Raw genomic sequence first — 21,499 nt, 5'->3', positions numbered from 1 at the left:
ATGACGATGGATCATGATAGTGATTTACTTACTTTTTTTTCCTTTTTTTGGTGGATTTGGAGTGTCTTAAACCGAAGCTCAAACTAATGTTTAAGGGGTCGGTTCACCAGTGACATACAAATCCAATTTCTTAAGTAGTAGTCAAATACTCATGTCTCATAGCTACACATATGTGTAATCTGAAGATAAGTTATACTGGGTGATGGAACTCGTGGTACCAATCGACCACGCCTGCGTGGTTGATTTTCTTACTTTCAGGACAAAGTTTTATTGGGTGATGGAAAATAGTGTTTGGTGATTTTCATTGTTGTTATTTCAAAACGATACTCTTTAGTAACCTCTTCTAAATTTAAATTAGATCTTACTGTTTAAACAAATTCTCAAATCCAACCGTGTTAAATAAGCACTTCATAGCTAGGTCTCAAATGAGTTTTGTCTTGTACTCATTTTTATATTCTTAACAGTTAGAAAACATGTCAGAAATATTAGAAATTCAAAGGCTTCTAATTCTCTGGAGGAACTCAAGCCTCAAACACAAAACAGCCTCATATGAACAAACAAAAAGTTTGCTGAAGTAGAAGCTGAGAAGAGCCATGTTACATAAATATTCCTACTATTGAAGCTGCTAAGCTCCGTCCATCTTTTTTGTAGGGCTACATTCACTCCAACTCCTCCAATTTAACAATGTAGCCTAGGAAATGTTATTGGTTTTGCATGCAAGCGTACATGTACCCACCCAGCATTTTGTTACTTTGTCTATTTTGGTATTCAGATGTATTTTCTTTCCCACATCGTTTTTATAATCAACCAATCTGTGGCTGTTTGCTTAGTTCTTAGACTATTGAGAAGTGGTTTACACACAATTAAAGGAAGCAGAGTTTAGAGTATCCAAAAATTCAACAGTAGAATAGCCTATCGATTAAGGTGGTATTCATATAAAAAAAATAGCCTTGTAAAATTTCAATCTTTAAAGTTTACTACTAATTCAAAAGTCCCGTCTCTAGTAAATAATAATATCTTTCAATTCAGTAACACCAATGGATTTCCGGAAAAAGAAAACTGATGGGCACAAATTACCATTAATAACTTTCTAAATTTGGAAATCATAACTGTTCTCCATTCCTTGTTGTTCCTTTCTTTATTTCATGTGTTTCTCTACTTTTTCACTTATTGTTCTGCCCAACTAAACTTATCTTGAAGCAGAAGTTGTTATTCACCTTTCTATTATGTATTTGGTAAACGAATTATCCAAGGATTAGTTCCATTCACTTAGAAACAAGGTCAACAAAACCACATCTTAACTGGGTTGCACTAGGTGCGTATCAAAAACAAAGTTTTAATTTACTGCCTTGTAAAGTTTCAAACAACAAAGTGGTTAATATGGGCTGGAGGATCTTACTTCCCACCTTTCCCGTAGCTGTCTCTGAGTGTGACCGTCCGGTTAAACACAAGCTTCCCAGGCTCAGAGTCCTTGTCCACCGCAAAATAACCTAACGCGTCACAAAAGTTGTAGTTAAAAACTTGTATCAGTGGCGGTTTAAAGATAGAAATATGACTTGGAGAATTATAATGATGGTTAAAGAAAATAACCTTTGGCTTTGTCTTTTTCTCAGGGTCATACTCTGCATGAATCTCACGAATGGTTTCATTGTCATCAGCAAAGACAACGTTGGTGCACTTAATTGGGAAACCGTATCTGCAAAACGGAAGGAAGCACATTTAGTCACAATAGATGAATCACATATTCAAAGCCAAAGAGTTAGTGGCCGTTTCATACCTTAGCAAGACTGATTTACCAGGGGCGAGCCCATAGTATTAACCTTTTGAATCCTTAATTCTGAAGTCAGATTGATCAATATATACAACTCTAGAGAACGGAACCTAAAACAACAACTCCCAAAAAGAGAGATCAGGAAAAACAGAACAAAATGTTGAACTACGTGTAGATTACTAGTATATGTGAAACACAGTTCACCTTGTAGAATGCAGAGGGGTCATCGTTCTGAGCATCAGGCCACCTTTTGGCATCGAGCTCCATAACCTTGTCTGATTCCAAATTGGTGATGACCACCTTAAGAGGATTAAGCACTACCAAAGCGCGGCGGGGAGCCGTTTTGTTCAACTCTTCTCTGATATGATGCTCTAGACGACGTTCTTCTGCAACCAGAGATAGTGTTTGTTTCACTTGCCTTTATACGATATGCAATAAGGTCATACATATTGCAATTATCATTCTGCATGTCCTGCTTCATTCACAGTGTTGCCTTCCCTTCCTCAATCATTCCTCGTCTCATTTCGTCAAAAAGTCTAAGTGATTCTTCAATAAGCCTGTCCCTCCAGGGACTATTCGTTTTCATCTTTCTGTACTCTTCTATATCTTTAGCATTCTGAAAGATGAAAATCAACAATGTAGCGAGAATGAGTTCGATGTGGGAGTAAGTTGCAGTTCAGCTTAGAACTAAATATGGCAGTTGACTGGAAAAAGCAACAGGAATCCATAAATTTGAAGGTTTAAACTTATTCAACCTGATGATCGACATAAGCATGACCTCTCCGAATCAGCTCAACTGCCAAATCATACAATTCTTGAAAATAATCACTGGTGTACGTGATCTAGAAGAAAACAATGGAAAGAATTATAAACATAAACACACACAATATAATAATAATAATAAACGGTTAGTCGTACTTAAAAGTAAGAATACCTTGAAGGGTTCCCAACCCATCCAGTTAACAATTTCTTCAATGTGATTAATGTACTCTTTCTTCTCTGCTTCCGGATTTGTATCATCATACCTGAAAAATCAGATGTTGAATAGAATAATGAACTATGTTGTTACAGAAGAAAAATGATTGCTACAGAGACGTAAAAGGAAATAAGTATTCTTACCTAAGATAACAGCCGCCCCCTCGCTTTGCAAGGCCAAAATCGACAAACATAGCCTGAAACAACAAACATTAGAAGTGACCAAAAAAAGTAGGTCGTAGCAAACGTACACCTTCATGCAGAGTAACTGACGAGCACAGTTTATGTCAATTTCTTACCTTTGCATGTCCAATATGTAGATAACCATTAGGTTCAGGTGGGAAAAACCTTCCCTCCAGTCACCTTGAGATGTTTATCAAGCACTTCCCTCTTATTGTTGCATTTGAGCTCAGAGCCATCGCTATAAAACACTTCTGTATGAACCTGAGAATATAAATTAATTAATGAAACGATGGAGAAGAAGAGAAAATGTAAAAAGATTACCATGTACGGAAGCTGATACGTAGAATCTAAATCGATTTTTTTTAAAAAATTAGGAAGCTTTTACATATTGAAAAGATATATTCATATATATATATATATATATAGGCCCTGTTCGTTTCGTGGTCGCCAGCGTCAGCGACCAGAGTCAGCGACCAGCGACTGCGACATGATGTCGCTGATAGTTGTTCGTTTGAAGGTCGCGCGATTGATCGCAGCGGTTGTCGCTATGTTGTTCGTTTCTATGTCGCGCGATTGATCGCAGCGGTTGTCGCTATGCTGTTCGTTTCTGTATCGCTGGCGATCAAATATTTACTTTTGACATACATTTGCTCTTGTGTACTTAGGTTTCGTCAAAAACGTGGCTAAATCATTAAAACTGTAAAGTGTAATAAATCACACCATGGATGCAATATGTTTAATCGTTTCAGTTTCTTATATTTTTCCTTGTACAAGTTCACTTTTGTTTATGAGTTGTCACATTAATAAACTATAACTCTAATTAAAAAGTCTACACTTGAATATTATTCCTTGTGATCATACGAGTAACTTATAATAATAATCAGTACAAACTCAAATCAAATAAACTAGTAAGGTAATCGATATCCTCTACTCAACTCATTACCAATACGATCACGTAAACCTTCCATGGCTCTATCACCAGTCGGCTCATATGGAATATGTCCACCATGACCATCACCATCTTCTTCTTCTTCTTCATCTTCATCTTCATCTTCCTCTTCATCTCTTTCTTCTTCATCATTATCACCATGAGTATGATATTCTTCTCTTCTCTGCCAATGCACAAAATCATTATCTTCTCGATGTGAATCACGTATGAAGTTGTGTAGAGCCATCGTTGCCGTCACTAGCTTTATCCATTTGATCAAACCATATTTTGGATGCCTACGGTCAAGAAAGAGAGAGAGAGAGAGAGAGAGAGAGAGAGAGAGAGAGAGAGAGAGAGAGAGAGAGAGAGAGAGAGAGAGAGAGAGAGAGAGAGAGAGAGAGAGAGAGAGAGAGAGAGAGAGAGGGAACTGACCTTTAAGAGAGCTAAGGCGTGAGAGATGGTGGAGAGAAGCGTGAGAGATGGTGGAGAGAGATCGTGAGAGATGGTGAAGAGAGGTGTGAGAGATGGAGATGAGAGATCGTGAGAGATGGTGAAGAGAGGTGTGAGAGAGGCGTGAGAGATGGTGAAGGGAGAGAGAGAGAGCCGAGGCCTGAGAGATCGTGAGAGATGGTGAAGAGAGAGAGAGAGAGAGAGAGAGAGAGAGAGAGAGAGAGAGAGAGATTTTAGGATTTAGGTTTAATGGTATTGTTTTGTAATTTTGAAGATAGATTGAGGGTATTTTTGTATTTTGAGTTTTTTTTTTTTTTTCTGATCGCAGGTTTTGGTCGCAAACGCTGAATTTCTCGGCGATCAAAATTTTTAATCGCGGGTCGCTAGCGTCTGGTCGCTGCGATCAGTCGCTGAACGTGCGACCGGTAAACGAACAACGTTTAGTCGCTCAGGTTGGTCGCTGACGCTAGCGACCTCCAAACGAACAGGGCCATAGTAAAATATAAGAAAATTTTATAAAATTTAGGACTGAAAATTATATGATTTAAACTTAAAATTAAGTATTTATTCGTTTATAATAATTTTGAAATGATTTCATGTTAAAACTGTGAAAATACACATAAATTAAGGAATTATTTGGTTTTACGTTAACCGGATATGTCTGGTATAAAAAAAAATAGATTGGTAAACCGAACCACAAACATTGAAATGCAACCGAATCAAGAACTCATCCGAACCATAGCCAACCGCTACGCCGCGAACCTCACCCTCTGCTTCCCTCTCCGACGAACGTCTCTCCAACTCGCACGTGCCATCCACGCCAACTTCATCACCTTCGGGTTCCAGCCACGCGCCCACATCCTCAACCGTCTGATCGATGTCTACTCCAAATCTTCTGAGCTCCGTTACGCGCGCCACCTGTTCGACGAAATCCCCGAACCGGATAAAATCGCCAGAACCACCATGGTCTCCGGCTACTCCGCCTCCGGCGACATCGCCCTCGCTCAGAATATCTTCGAGGAGACGCCATTGTCTATGCGAGATACTATAATGTACAACGCGATGATCACCGGCTTCACGCACAGCCACGACGGGTGCTCCGCCGTGAGCATGTTTCGCGAGATGAAGCGCGAAGGGTTCAGACCGGATAACTTCACTTTCGCGAGTGTTCTTGCTGGTTTGGCGCATGTTGTGGAAGAGGAGAAAGAGTGTGTTCAGTTTCACGCTGCGGCTGTAAAGTCCGGAGCTGGGAGTATCACTTCTGTTATGAACGCTCTGGTCTCTTTGTATTCAAAGTGTGATCTTTTAAACTCGGCGAGGAGAGTGTTTGATGAGATCACTGAGAAAGATGAGAGGTCGTGGACGAGTATGATGACTGGTTATGTAAAGAACGGTTTTTTCGATTCAGGGCTAGAGTTGCTTGAAGGGATGGACGAGGGGATGAAGCTGGTTGCGTATAACGCGTTGATCTCTGGTTATGTTCACAGAGGGTTGCATCGAGAGGCGTTGGAGATGGTTAGAAGGATGGTTTCAAACGGAATTGAGCTTGATGCGTTTACTTATCCTAGTGTTATAAGGGCGTGTGCTACTTCCGGGTTGCTTCAGTTTGGGAAGCAAGTTCATGCCTATGCGTTGAGAAGGCAGGACTTTTCGTTTCATCTCGACAACTCTTTGGTTTCGTTGTACTATAAATGTAATAAGTTGGTCGAGGCGAGGGCCATTTTCGATAAAATGCCGGCGAAAGACTTGGTTTCTTGGAACGCGTTGTTGTCGGGTTACGTTAGCTCTGGGCACATAGGCGAGGCGAAGCTGCTTTTCAAGGAGATGGAAGAGAAGAACATCTTGACGTGGATGATAATGATCTCGGGGTTAGCGGACAACGGGTTTGGAGAAGAAGGTTTGAGGCTGTTCTCTTGTATGAGGAAAGAAGGTTTCGAGCCGTGCGATTATGCCTTCTCCGGGGCGATCAAGTCGTGTGCTGTTCTTGGAGCTTATTGCAACGGGCAGCAGTTCCATGCTCAGCTGGTTAAGATTGGGTTTGACTCGAGCCTCTCTGCTGGAAACGCGCTTATTACAATGTATGCTAAATGCGGGGTTGTGGAGGAGGCTCGGCGGGTGTTTATTACTATGCCTTGCCAGGACTCGGTTTCTTGGAATGCTTTGATTGCTGCGCTGGGACAGCACGGGCACGGCGCTGAAGCGGTGGGTGTGTATGAGGAGATGTTGAAGGAAGGGATAAAACCTGATAGGATTACGTTTCTTACGGTTTTGACAGCGTGTAGCCACGCTGGTTTAGTAGACAAGGGACGTGAATATTTTGATTCGATGGAGACTGTTTACTGTATACCTCCAGGTGCTGATCATTACTCAAGGCTGATCGATTTGCTCTGTCGGTCTGGGAGATTCACTGAAGCGGAGAGTGTAATCAAATCGTTACCGTTTGAGCCTACTTCACAGATATGGGAAGCTCTTCTCTCGGGTTGTAGAGTCTATGGAAACATGGAGCTAGGGATCATAGCTGCAGAGAAACTCTTTGAACTCATACCGGAACATGACGGGACCTACATGCTCTTATCGAACATGTACGCAGCTACTGGCAAGTGGGAGGAAGCGGCAAGGGTGCGTAAACTAATGCGGGATCGAGGAGTTAAGAAGGAACTGGCTTGTAGCTGGATTGAGGTTGAGACGCAAGTGCATAAGTTTCTGGTGGATGATACCTCACATCCAGAGGCAGAAGCTGTTTACAAGTATCTTCAAGAGTTGGGAAAAGAGATGAGGAGATTCGGGTATGTGCCGGACACGAACTTTGTGTTGCACGACGTGGAGTCTGATGGTCACAAGCAAGATATGTTGATTACTCACAGCGAGAAGATTGCGGTTGCGTTTGGGTTGATGAAACTTCCTCCGGGAAGAGCCATTAGGGTGTTCAAGAACTTGAGGACTTGTGGTGATTGTCATAATTTCTTTATGTACTTGTCGCGTGTGGTGCAGCGTGAGATTGTCTTGAGAGACAGAAAGAGGTTTCATCATTTCCGGAACGGTGAGTGCTCTTGTGGTAACTTCTGGTAGGGAAGGCTTTGCTTTTGTTGCCAATTCATTTAGACTTCATTCTTACATTTTTGTTCATCGTTATAAATTCTTACATCTGAAGAAAATTGGGAATAATCTGTTGCCCTACGCCTCTAAATTCTATCTTTGTTGAGTTCAGAGAACACGTTTCCACCTGGTACAGTTTTGTATTTTGGACATTCGGACTAGATAGTCTATTAACACATCATAAGAGCAATAGCTTGACTGGGTCGTTGTTGTTTCTCTGTTCATATCAAACTTCTGATTTTTCATTTATTTTATTTTTTCATGGATAGCTTCCACTTGCATGTAAAGACCAGGAAAGACTATCTTAATTTATCCCAAAATAACTTGTTGAGATTCAACGACTAGATTCTTCTTTTTCTTCGAGTAAGTCTTCATACGTGAGGTTATGAAACAAAATGGCTGATCAGTTTGTTTGCATTTCTTTCTCCTAATGAAGCCATAAATACTAAGCATAACTTCTTCCAGAGGAAACCAGTCCCTCTAACAATACCCAAGTTTACCTTGCTCTCAATGTTAATTCTTTAATATCCATCTCATTCAATTCACCCAATAGAGGTCAAACCTGAGAACTCGGTCAAACCTAGTATGAGCTAAGAGTTTAGGTTAGTTCTGTCTTGAATGCCTAATTATGTCATGGATCAAACTCTAATGACTTCCAGTTTGAACTAAAATACTTTTAAAAAATATTTTAAAAGTACAGATTTTATATCCATAAGAAAAAGAAAAAGAAACAAAATTGCAACTATATGTTGCTAATTTTTAATATATAAACATTTAAACTAAAGTGGAGCAGTGGATACAAAAAATGCAAATATAAGTGAAAATATAAACAGTTAAAATTCCACATAAATGCCCACAAATTCAAGTACTCCATCTGTTTTATTTTGGTTGTCATTTTAGATTAATACACACATATTAAAAAAAATATTTAATTTTTGCATATTTTAAAATAAAAATATTATTACCTATACATTTAACCATATTTCAACCAACCAATAGAAAAATAAACAAGAGATATTGTTAATAAATTTTGCACTGAAATTCTAAAACGATACTTATTTTGAAATAAAAATTTTCCTCTAGAACGACAATTAAACTAAAACGGAATGAGTATTTTCTCTCTAAATTCCACAATTCTTAACCAATTATTTATATATTTTATTCATTCGTAGCTTCAGATTATTGTAAACTTATAACTCAACTATTATTAGCGTTTGCCATAAATTTCACCATAGTGATAAAGGGTGGTGAACCAACGAGAGAGCCCACCTTCAAAGAGTCAAGTTAAGCACAACGAGAGCCCACCCAATATCTGGTTAAACCAAACCGGCAGAGAAGGAGTCAAAGCACTCAAAACTCGGGAAAGCAGAACGAAGCCGACGCGGGAAAAAAGTTAAGTCCCCACATTGGTTTCAACTCTCAACTTTTCCTAGGAATCAAAAACATACTTGCAGCCTTTTCAAATTTAACGGTGTGTGTTTTTAATCATTACTAGCATACAAGCAGCCAAAGGAAACTTCTTGCAAATACTCAAATCTCAAAGAAACATTGACCCAGAAAACTCTCTTCTTCGCACATTAATTAAGCTGTTACTAGATCTGTAACTGCAGTTTGATGCATATAAGTAAATGAAAAGACAAAAGCCTTTTTTGTTTTTCCTCTGTCGGTTCATCAATCTCTGATTCCTTTTTCATGTGAGAAATCTGAGAGAAGACTTAAAAGCTAAAAGGAGAAAACATGATCCATGAAGGCTATTGCTTGTTGATCTTTTTGTTTTTTTGTGAAATGAAACTTTATTATGTATTTAATCAACCGGAACCTACAGTATCTCTCCCCTCCATAGCGTTTTATACAGTTTATTCAGAGAAGAAAGAGGAAACGAAAAAACTAGCAGAGCAGGTGAAGAAGGCTTGCTTGACCACAATTTCAAATATTGACAACCCTTTGAAACTTCAACGGCAACTGAATCACACAATCTTTTCATCATCATCTCTGCATATTCTGTAAAAAAAAAAGCAAAAAGATTCACAACTTTTTTCAAAAAAATATAAAAGCTGATGATTTTCAAAAGATAACAACAAAGCCGTATAATCATACCTTGGTTTCTTCTGGGACCTTGTATGCATCAAGCGTCACTTCAGCTAGATAAAGCCCAGGATGCAAGCTCTGTAGCCATGTCAAAAGCAAACAATAAAATAATAAATCAACTTTTAATCACATCAGATCATAAAAATCAAATTACTTACATCGAGCTTTTTTTGAACCGTTCTTGGCCGCTTCTTCGGCCGGCGCGGTGGTCGGCGACCAAAAGCCGCTATGAAATCCTCCTCGATCTCCTTCTTCGACAGCTTCACGGAGAACTTAGGCCGCACCGTCGTCTCAGCTTCTTCCACCACGACTCCGCCTCTCGGCGGCGACGGATTCACTGTCCTCTCCTCAACCGGTTCCTTGCACGCTGCTGCTCTTCTCTTCCTCAGATTCCACGGCTTCGCCGGAGAAACCTCCTTCACCTCCTCTCCGTCTTGCTCATTGAGAGCATACATGGATTGAGTGATCTTGTCCCTCACCGTCTTCAGATCCGACATGATCTTCACCCTGAACTCCTCGATCCCTTCCTCCTCCTCCTCGCCGCCGCCGTTCTCCGCAGATTCGCGACGATCTTGGTTGTTGTTGTTGCTGCTCCGATGCTCAGGCAAAGACGAAGATCGCCGGCGGAGTCGATGATCGCCGGAAGTCGTGGAATCGTCGATCTTCATGCACTTGAGGAGTCGCTGGCTCCCCCACCTCAACTTCGGGAGCGTGAAGTTATGGAGACTCTTCGGTGGCTCCGGTCTCGTCGTCGTCATCTCACCGCGCAATACCATTTGATCGGTGCACTGTCTTCTTCGAGGATCAGTCTCTTTCTCTTTACCGCTGAAACTCGAAGACTTTCTCTCGAGAAAAATCGCCGGAAAATTTTTAACCGGCGGTGTGTTTTTTCTTATTTGCTTTTTTTTTTTTTTTTTTTTTGTTAACGATGCCGTCAGAGAAAGGTTAAGGCTTTGTTTTTTTATATATACGGAGGAGAAGGAGGATGCAGAGGGTAGTTTCGGTAATGTAATTGAATCTACGCTAAAATGCGCATGTGCTCGGGTTTTATATTTTCCCGGGTTCGGAACTTTTCCATTTTTGTAAGTGAGTAGTGACTTCACAGCCGTCGGATTTTCTAATCTTTCATCTTAGCCGTTTAATCGTAACTCAGAGTTTTCCTTTTTTTTTTTAAGGTTTCAAATTTTACATATACCAATTTTTTATTTTATTAAATTTGTCAGTTTTATGTATATTTTTAATCACAATTATTTTATTTTCCTTTTGGTTTAATTTATTTGTTCCAGAATCAGAATCATTTTATTTTCCTTTCGGTTTGGTATACGTAAATATATTTAAATTAGAAACTGATTATAGTTCTTTTCATAATGTGAACTTACAATCTTATAAATAAAAATTAATTATGTACTTAGCAACATGCATTAGAGAAATCTTATAAAACAACTGAATTCAACTTTACAACTATTCTTATGTGACTGACGCTTGTGGATGGTTGGTCGGTCTCTGTTAGACAAATGCTTCTTCAGTTTAATGTATCATTAAGCTGGGACATGTTTTGCTAGAGAAACAAATCTCAAAAATGTAATATTTTTATCGAAAAGAAATTGAAAGTTTCCATATTCATCCAAAGGTAAGTTTCCATATGAGAAGTTGAAGTCAACTTTCCATTTGTTTGGAGTGTTTGTATTACTCAAGTCTCTCTAATAATGAAACTGATGATCATGAAAAGCGGAAATTACCAAAGCAGCAAAACTATTTACTATGTCCTAACTTCTCATAAACAGAAATTATGCATTTAAAGATGACTCTAGATGTATTTTAATTTTTAAGTATGATTTATAAAGTATTGGGCATCTCATTTGTATTTGATACTATCAACTGTGTAATCACTAATCACCAGCTTTCAGTAATCAAGATTCAATATAATTCTTCCTTTTGGATACGTAAACAAGAATATAGAGTGACAACTAAGTACTAACATGAATAAACCTGATCTATTGATCTTGAATTGAGTCCGGCTAAACATGTAACCCGCTCTCCACAGTACCACAAAATGGAATTTGCAACTTGCTTTGAACTTTTGGATTAACAATCACTGAGATCTGAATATAAGCAGTAACACATCATTAGTGAGATTTTCTTTTTTATATACATTTTTCCTAGGGGTGCACTTTTGGTTATGCATTTTTAATTTGGACTAAGAGATGAGTTTTACCTCTGGCAATTATTTTCTCAGCCAGATTGTCGCTATGCAACCTTACGTTTGACACTGCAGCCAACCAGAAACTGCAATCCACTCTTGAGTACACGCTAGAACTATGTCAAGTAATGGCTTTTAGAGTGAATTTTCTTCTTATGCGATTTCTAAAAAACATGTTTTAGACATGTGCCACTAGAATAGCATCATGATTACACTCTTGTATAGGAGACATGTTTTTCGTTTATCCAGTGTGCTTTTTTTCACCATATGCTTTAGTTCTATGTGTTTTCTCGAGTGGTTTTGTAACGCATCCAGCAGAAGTCAACAGGGCCAGTGTTCCATTAGCTGGACTTGGTCACTCAATTAAATGGTAAAAGGGATAGTTTCCGTAGTTCAGAGGCCTTCACCTGCTATCTGCATATGATAACCGCTTTTGTATTGGTTGTTTTTAATTAACCAAGATGAGTTGTATTTAACACTATATGGACTTAAGCTCAGAAAAAAAAAACTATATGGATTTTTGTATATTAGTTCAGTCTTGTGTTACGATGTGCTTTTGGTCGAAATCTTATCAACATTTACTGTAAGCGCCAGGGTATATCTTCTCATTTCCTCTATGTATAAATGCACAACGTGCAAAAAAACATTACAAAACCTGATCTTCATTGTGATTTTACTTTTTTTGGTTTTGTTTTGACAACATAAAACCAATGTCATTTTTACCTATTTTGATTTTTTTTTTACGGAATGTAATTTTCTGATATAACAGTATAGGATAATAACATCTAAAATCATATTATATTTAACCAAATCATATTAAATTATTTAGTTTTAGTTACATAGAGATGATCTTGCAATAATTATCTTTTAAGTTAATTGATTATTTTATAATTATGGGTTAATTTGTGAACTAGCTATATATTGTATGTAAATTAAGTAACTAGCTTTGATTTTGACATAATCTAGTATTTAACATTTATACCATAAATTACTTGGTTTTATCCTTTATTTTTACAGGTACCTGGTAAAAAGGTAGAAAAGAATAATGTGGCCAGTAGAAAGAAGAGTCATCCACGTATACTTTGATTGACCACATACGTATCCACTGAGTTATATTCAAATAGTATATAATTATAACTTTATCTACAACCCTTAAATATAAACATATCCCAAATCAAATCCTTAGATATTAAAACTTATTCCAATCTCACCCAACCTATATATTAAACTCTAAACTCTAATCATTATACCCTAAACCCAAATCTAAACCATAAACCCAAATATAAACCATTACCCCAAATATAAGCACAAAATCCAAATAGAATTGAACAAAAAAATAACATAGTACATATTTGTGAAATTATAAAATATCTATAATTACATGGAAGAAGTTATTATTGACCTCAACCATACTCCTTCACCTTCTAAATACTAAACCTTAAACTCTAATCACTAAACCATTACCCAAATATAAATCCTAAACCCCTAAATACTAACCCAATCCTAATCACACCTCAACCCCTAAATCCTAAACCTTAAACTCTAATCAATCATCTTAACTCAAATATGAACCCTAAACCCAAATATCAAAATTTAAACCTTAACCAATGTTAACCCCAATATTTCATAAACTAAACCTAAATTTTAATAGACCAGTAAGATGCATTACCATTCTACATGAGGCATATAAAGAAATAATAAAAATGTAGTTGCAATCTAAAAAGCATCTTAACATATTTTTCAAATGCTAATATGGTCATGCCTTCATGGAAGGTGGTAATGCTTGCCCCAATACCAACTCCAATCGTACATACACTAAACACTATCACTAAACCCTACATAAAAATATAAACTCTAATCCAATGTCAACTCCAATCTTCCATAAACTAAACCCTAGCCACTAATTACTAAACCCTATATGGAAATATAAACCCTAATCCAATGTCTAACCCCAATATTTCGTAAACTAAACCCCCAAGTAACATGCATTTCCATTCTACATGAGCCTATAGAATAGAAAATGTGACAAACGATATAGCACAGTACATATATATATATTGTTCAAATTTTGAAGTGTCTATGATTGTAGGGATAGAGGTAATGCTTACACCAAATTCAGATTGTTGTGGTGACATAAACGAAGATTAACGGCATTAGAGAAAAGAGGTGGAAGAGATAACATCATATATGTATCATTCCCAATCAATGTCACATTGTATTCTGTTTTATTTGATGTCATAATAAATTTTATTCTATTTACGTTCAATATATTATTTCTCTTTACAAAATCATATACATACTAATATAAACCACATATAAACACCAATACAAAACTCATATCAATAGAACATGAAACAACAACAAACAAGACTGAACCCTCTCTTTCAAGCATCGAATGAAATATAACTTACTATATAGTATATTATATATTAATAAACATGGCAAATAAGAGAAGAGCCAAATTTGAAAGAAAAACAATATGTTCTATTTCATAAAATAGTATAGAAGTACTATTACCCTTCCAATTCATCCATGACAAACCTGAAAAACAAAATGAAAATGAGGACACACATTAGTTTACAAGTTGGAAGGAAATGACAGCATATGAGACAGACTACTAGTATATGCATTACTTTATGCTTAAGTTAAATATTTAGTTGTGTCAATTCCAAATAGCCTATGCGAGTAAAAAAGTAACATGTGCAATTAGAATTGAACCATCTGATATAATATATAATTTATAGATATGGAGGGAACAGATGGTCTGATGGAATGGAAAGCGAATAGTATTTTAGCTTTGATATGATTCTTCAGAAATAGCAGATGAATGAAATGGTACATAACCAGTTTCTAAAACTAAAATTTTCCATTTCAAATAGTACATGTTCCATAAGATATTCCATTTCGCATAGAACTAAACTTGTTTTATCGCAAAATGGACTTTTTATTCCAAAAATCACGACCCCCCCCCCTTTTTGCAGTGAGAAAATTTCAACCCTAAATCAATTTGTTTACCTCAGCTTACTAGATCGGGCATGCAACAGAAACAATAAGTTATATTTATCAACTTAGAATGCGGTAGGTCCGAATCTATTCCAAATGGGAGAGCTAACATAGAAATAATAGAATCTATGTCATAAAACAGAGAACTTACAATATTGCAACAGAACTCACCGTAATCGCTGATATGAAGGAGATCTGAGAAGAATCAACTTGGTGAAGTTGGAGAGGAAGGGTCTATTACTGATCGCTGCTACAACTTTAATGCCGTCCGATGTCGGATGATGGCACAAGTGGAGAAAGTACACAATTGGAATGAGAATAAGAAGGAGATGACAAAAGCAGGCGGAGGCGACGCTGTGGAGAGGAAGATGTGAAGTCGAGTAGGCCACGATTTATTTTTGTATGATTAATAATTAATTTTTTTTTTAATTTTTTTTGAGCAGGTTGCACCGGTTGAGAGAAGGGGTATTACAGTATTAATATGTATATATAAAAGCGTGTATAGGTCTGTTAAGTAAAATGGCTAGTATGTGAATTAGGCTTTTTTCATGGTCATGTGACCCAATTTCCCTTTAATCATCTGACTAGAGCTGGAAATTTTAGTTTTTACCCGCGTGTCCCGCCCCGTTTGACCCGCTGCAGGTCGGCCATTCCGAAAAATTCAACATGCGGGTGCGGGTCAAGTCGATTCTATGCGGGACGGGTGCAGATCGGTAGATTTTGAATCGCGGGTACCCGTTAACCCGCAAAAAACTAAAAAAAATTCAAAAACTTCAAAAAATAATATATATTTTTGTAAAAAATATATAAAATACTATAAATTCAGAAAAATAATATATAATTTAATTATTTTATTAGAAAATAAGTATTATTTAATTAAAATAATTATTTTATTAAAATTTATATTATCCGCGGATCCCGTGAGTTACCCGCAAACTTGGGCGGGTGCGGGTATGTGAATATTTCTTTGCGGATCATGCGGGTCGATGTTTTGAGTGAAAAAAATGAGTCGACCCACGGGTTGGCGGGGCGGGCGGTGCGGGTTGACCCGCGAACCCAGTTCTACATCTGACTGTATGTTATTTAAGGTTTCATTTTTATTTTTAGAAATGATTAATGAACAAGAGTGATCTGTAATAAGTGCCAATAGAATAGTTACAAAAAGGAAAATAACACAAATCTTATAATCTTAAAACAGAACTAGAGCTGACCCGCACACCGCGGATACTGGTTCTTATATTTTTATACATTGATATTTATTTTTCATAATTAGTGTTATATATTTTACATGGATCGTAATATAACTAATTGTATTCAAAAGACCTGAACCAATCGGGTAATATGGTTATTTTTGTTACAAATATCCGAATCTATTTCAAATACATTTGTTATTTAGATATTTTTATGTTCATATACATCAGAACCGAACTCATCCAGACCCAGAAAAAACTCAACTCAAAACTCACACGTAAATTTGTAATATTCAAGCGGGCCTAATTTAAAAAAAAGATACCCGAAAAGAACAACTTGTACATAAATGGATAGCAAATGTTCATGCCTAATTGATTTTATAAACTAATAAAAAGACATTTCTATGTGTTTGCTAAATTAATGGAAATAGAAAGAGTTTTTTATTTAGTAAAATAATTATATAGAGTAAAAAATTAAGTGACAATAAATATAATATATTTTTATTATTTTGATTTAAGTTATTGTTTTATTCATAAAAACATGTATTTGAATTATGTTTTTGGCTACATAATTTTTTACCAATTGATACTAAAATTAAAAAAAGTTTTAGTGAATCGAACTAAACCGAACGTTTAACCATATGCAAAATCCAATTATTATACATTTTTTATTTTATAATTGGCACAAAGTTAATGTTGATTAACTAATAATTAAAAATCTGCACTATTATTATGATGGTAATATAACTAATGATGTGATGTATTGTTAAGGTAATATAATTAATGAAATTATTAAATTAATTAAAATATAGAAATAAAGGTAATGTAATTATATTAATGAAATTACTAAAAAGACACTATAATTTTTTTTTATTGTTATCTATGTTTTTAAATAATTTTCATTTATACTGTTATCCATGTTTTTAAATAGTATCAAAATGTATTTCAGTTTTAATAATATAGATGTCTAATTTTCATAAATTTTAAAATTAATTTTAAATAACTAATAGACTTTGATGAGAGCTTTGAAAGTGAAAAAAATTTGGTTGAGAATATTATTATTCAATGGAAATTATAAAGTTGTAACTCATTTATATATTTTTAGGTAAACACAATAATCCAGCTCTACAAAGCAAATCAACCAAGCATCCATATATAATGCTCTAGCTTTGGGGAATGATTGTATGCATTCTCCGGTTTTCATCTGATAGAAAATAACTTCTCCCTTCATCTACTTAACCCGTGTGGCAGCAACAAGCGTTTAAAACCATTTGATTCCAGCGCTTACAACATACTCATCATCTTCCGTAATCCACAGCGCCTATAAGATTGATATCACACGCATGCAGAGATAACATCATCCTCTCTCTCCCAGAAATTCACTCTCATAGAGCAACCATACATTAATGGAAGACTTAATTATGATTCAGTCACCATGAAACTACGGAAGCAATAGCAGTGAGCACACCGTGACAAATCAACGCAACTTAATTCTTCATCCTTTTCATATCAGACAAAATCAAAATTCTTTATACAGATCTCTCCACCCGAAATCCAAATCAAGTAGGATTGTTTGTTCTATTGTTGCCCACTAAAGTCATCTTGCTTCAACATACCACCGATCCTTGTTTAAATTAGAACTATCTCACAGATTTTTTGATATATAATTATAGATCGATGTGTAGATAGGAATTAATAAATTAACTAAAAAAAAAGTAAAGGACGTAACCTCCATATCTATAACATCAAATATTTATTGGTACAAGAATAAATAATAAAAACTTAATATTAAATCCATTTTTTGGATTTTAAATTATAAATATGTAAAATAATTTCATCCAAATCTAATCATCAATTTGAATAGTAAATTGAATTATAATTTTCATGAGCATTCAACGGCCATGTATTCGCAATCGCAAGCCATTTTTAGGAATCTTATTCCTGGTGGGGGCGGTGGGATTTTTTTGCAAGTTCCGATTTCCGTATTTTTATACTTGTGTTTGCACGCCCTTAAGCATTGTCCCTTATCATGTGGATTGCAGGGAAAATATAGTAGACTTATACATTTAATCAAAGGCTTCCTCGCTCCAACCGTTTCTGGTCATTTAACAAAATAAAAGTGGTTGGTAAGAAAATAATAATGAATCGAGTCAGAAATATTGAAGCCTTTACAAATAATACATTTTAAGAAAATCAATAAATGTTTAGCTTACTGGATTGTTTGTCAAGATATTACATTCATTATTTTATAATTCAATCCACAAAAAAAGACAATTGTGATCTACGTAAGTAAGAATGGATCAATGGATAGGGTGATATATATATATATATATATAGTTAGTAAAAATAAACATTAATTCATAGTGTTTATCTTACCTGAATTGAATTTTACATTTAAATTATAAATATGTGTTTTACCCCAAAAATAAGGGTGTTCAATCTGATAAAACCGAACTAATTAAAACTAAACCGAACTGAAATAGAGAAAGTTGCTTAATTTGGTAATAAAATATACTGAATGAATTTTATTTCTAAGAAACCACGATATATGAATATGGATTGGTATATAAACCAATCAGTTACAATATAGAAATATAATTATATGTTAATTATGTAAGATCATTAAGAATTTATACATGTGTTACAACAAATTAAGAATATATACATAATTTATTTTATTGAAATGGTCTTCATATTTAAAATGTTTATTTTAGTAATTTAATATTTTGGTTTAAGTTAAAAAGCTATGATTCATTTTTATTAAATTAAATAAAAACATAAACTTTACCTTTTTGTTAACAAATATATGTGCTAATATTTAGTTATTTATAATATTATGGATTATTAATTGTTATTATTTTTTTTTCTATTAAAACTATTATAATTATTAACTTAATATGTTTACTAATTATTTTTAATAGTAAAAGAAAAAGGGAAAATATGCAATTTTAATACCAAAATATTTTCATGTTATATTAAAGCCAATTTCTAATCATATAAAAAAATTCATAAAATATTTTAAAAAATAAATAAATTTATGGTTTTTTGATACAAAATCGAATAAACCAAAAACTGATAGTATATAAACCGAATCAAACCAAAGTAAATATGATAGATATTTTTTATAAACTGAAATACAAAAAAAAATTAAACCTAAGCCGAACTGATATCCGGATTGAACACCCCTACCCAAAAACAACTTTAATTTGTGTAGATATAGTTTGTATTTTTCGGGAGTTGAATGTTATCTGAAAAAAATATTTTTTTAAAGCTATATAATTGATAATTTAATATGGGATTTTTGCAAAATTGACCTACAACTTAAAGTCAAACACAAAACTAACCTCCCTTTTTTTTGAAAATTGGTTTTGCCCTATTCACCCCACAAGTTCATTTAATATTGTATTTTTTTTTGGCAAAAACCCCATTTAATATTGTAATTTTCTTTTGTATTTTTTTTTACAACAAACATTCGAATACTCATGTTGACTCTGTAAACCAGATAAGTAACTCTGCATCCATGTGAACGACAAAAGACTTTGTTAACTAGCACTGCGTGCTAAGCTATTCGCCCTTAGATATTTTTGTTATGTAATATTAATAAAAACAACAACAGTACGTGAAACTTGGAAGTGCATATTGTAATTAAGAGAAGGGGACCAATCACATCGCATGGAGATAATTACCTGTTGATATTAACATGGAGATCATCACAAAAGTGATGAACAATTGTACACCTTTGGCCATTCTTCGTCTTTTATTCTTTATTATCTCTTTGGTTCTTTTGTTTTGATGAGATTTAATTGTCCTTTTAATCATCTGACTGTATGTTATATATATAAAGAGGTTTCATTTTTATTTTTAGGAATGATTAATGACCAAGAGTGATTCGTAATAAGTGCCTATAGAATAGTTACAAACAAAAAATGATGCAAATCTTATGATCTCAGAATGTTTAATTTTCATAAAATTAAACATTAGTTTTAAATAACTACTAGATTTTGATGAGAGTTTTGAAAGTGAAACCTCTTTAGTGGAGAAAATAGTATTTAATGGAATGATAAAGTTGTAACTCATTTATATATTTTTAGGTTATTTGCATTACTTATGTTTAAATTCATATTAATTGATTATTTAGTTTTTTATTAAATATTTTAAGCTTTTGGTCTTTAAAGAAATTTGTGACTGCACCATACATACTATTATTATTTTACTTTAAATCTTAAAAATTAGATGAAATAGTATTTTTGGAGTATCATTTTAGTTTTTTTTACATTTGCTTAAGCCTACTTTTTGGTATTAAATTTTTGATATAAAGAATAAAAATTTATTTTGAGATATTAAATATACTAGTTGTTATAAAATATTAGAAGTAATTTTAAATTGTAAATATCTTCTTATAATTATGTTAGGTTATATTTGCATTATACTGCATTTATTAGTATTATATTGCATTATCATAGTTTAAAATATTATAACATTTTTATTAGAATAGTCATTTAATATTATATTGTTTCAAATTAAAATATTTAATCAGTTTTGTATTAATTTCTGCTTAAAATTTTATACTTATAAATTAGTATAAGCTTATTTATCTTTTAACCTATTTTGTATAGATTAAAGATTATTTAGATGTTTTTATCAAGCATGGACAAATGTCTGATGTTATTTCTACGACTGGATCCTACTTTGTCCTTATGTCTGGAACATTAAGTTTTTTAGTGGTTAGATATTGAGTTTTTTTTTTTTGGTAAAACATTAAGTTTGTACTCTTTTTCAACCTTTCTAATAAATGTAAAGTTGCAAAAAAAAATTGTGACACAACTATAAGAGAAACACTACACATGCAGTTACTAAGCATAAAAATATATTTACAGTTTTATTAGAGCATATCCAATCTCAATCCATTTTTTTCTTTTCAAAATGAATAAAAGTGATTATAGAGTAAAACATGCTCTAACTTTATTTTATTTCTTATTCCATAATTAAATTTACTTCATAAATGAAATAATCGATTTTTTGTTTGTTCATTACTCTATTATGAGATAAGAAATAAAATAGGATTATAATATGTTTTACTCCATAATCACTTTTATTCTATTTAAAAAAATGAAGTTTTATATTGAAGATGTTCTTAACATAGAAAACCAAAACGTTTATCTCTACCCCATGCCAGTCCTTAAAATGGGTTTTACGTTGGTTTTATTTTTGGAGTATGCCCACTGAAAAGTCAAAGTTAGTTTTTTTTTTATCTTTATTAAAGAAAACTGACTTATTTTTCTTCTTCTGAGAATTTCTGTTCATTTTGTCAAAAAAAATGTTCATAAGTCTTTCTTTCTTAGTTTTTATTCTTACGTTTGTTTTAAGCTCAGAAATTTGCCTTGCAAAAAAAAAAATGATACAGTTGGGTCTCCGAGGTCAATCTTCGAACTCGGTCAGTTCAAATATGGTACTGGTTGATATCTGGAAATCTGGTTCAAAAGATTCCCAGAAGAGTAGTTTGGATCGATAATCGGTACAGTCCACTCTATAGTTCCAAACGATTTCTTCAAATAAGCACTTCTGGGATCCAACTCAACAACTTATCAAGATTGAAATACAAGTAATACTCAAAC

At 34.3% G+C, this 21,499-nt stretch overlaps 2 protein-coding genes, 1 long non-coding RNA gene and 1 pseudogene across 3 annotated transcripts; 1 reads left to right on the top strand and 3 right to left on the bottom strand.

Moving 5' to 3' along the window:
- Positions 1-1,249: 1,249 nt before the first annotated feature.
- Positions 1,250-3,968, bottom strand: LOC106359229 (annotated as a pseudogene).
- A 1,024-nt stretch (positions 3,969-4,992) lies between these two features.
- On the top strand, positions 4,993-7,652 carry LOC106361869 (pentatricopeptide repeat-containing protein At1g25360). The gene has a single exon (XM_013801677.3). The coding sequence runs from the start codon at positions 5,016-5,018 to the stop codon at positions 7,374-7,376; it is 2,361 nt and encodes a 786-aa protein (XP_013657131.2). The 5' UTR covers positions 4,993-5,015; the 3' UTR covers positions 7,377-7,652.
- A 1,533-nt stretch (positions 7,653-9,185) lies between these two features.
- Positions 9,186-10,424, bottom strand: LOC106360109. The gene is made up of 3 exons (XM_013799706.3): positions 9,650-10,424; positions 9,501-9,569; positions 9,186-9,404 (listed from the first exon to the last, which is right to left on the bottom strand). Exons 1-3 carry the CDS (start codon positions 10,265-10,267, stop codon positions 9,390-9,392), a joined length of 702 nt encoding a protein of 233 aa, XP_013655160.1. The 5' UTR covers positions 10,268-10,424; the 3' UTR covers positions 9,186-9,389.
- Positions 10,425-17,602: 7,178 nt separating this feature from the next.
- Positions 17,603-20,523, bottom strand: LOC106360110. The gene is made up of 2 exons (XR_001272690.3): positions 19,571-20,523; positions 17,603-17,981 (listed from the first exon to the last, which is right to left on the bottom strand). It is a non-coding gene; the product is annotated as an uncharacterized LOC106360110 (long non-coding RNA).
- Between the last annotated feature and the right edge of the window lie 976 nt (positions 20,524-21,499).

This window comes from Brassica napus, chromosome A8 (genome assembly GCF_020379485.1).
Source record: "Brassica napus cultivar Da-Ae chromosome A8, Da-Ae, whole genome shotgun sequence".
Lineage (NCBI taxonomy): Eukaryota > Viridiplantae > Streptophyta > Magnoliopsida > Brassicales > Brassicaceae > Brassica > Brassica napus.
This window is presented reverse-complemented; position numbering and strand designations above follow the sequence as displayed.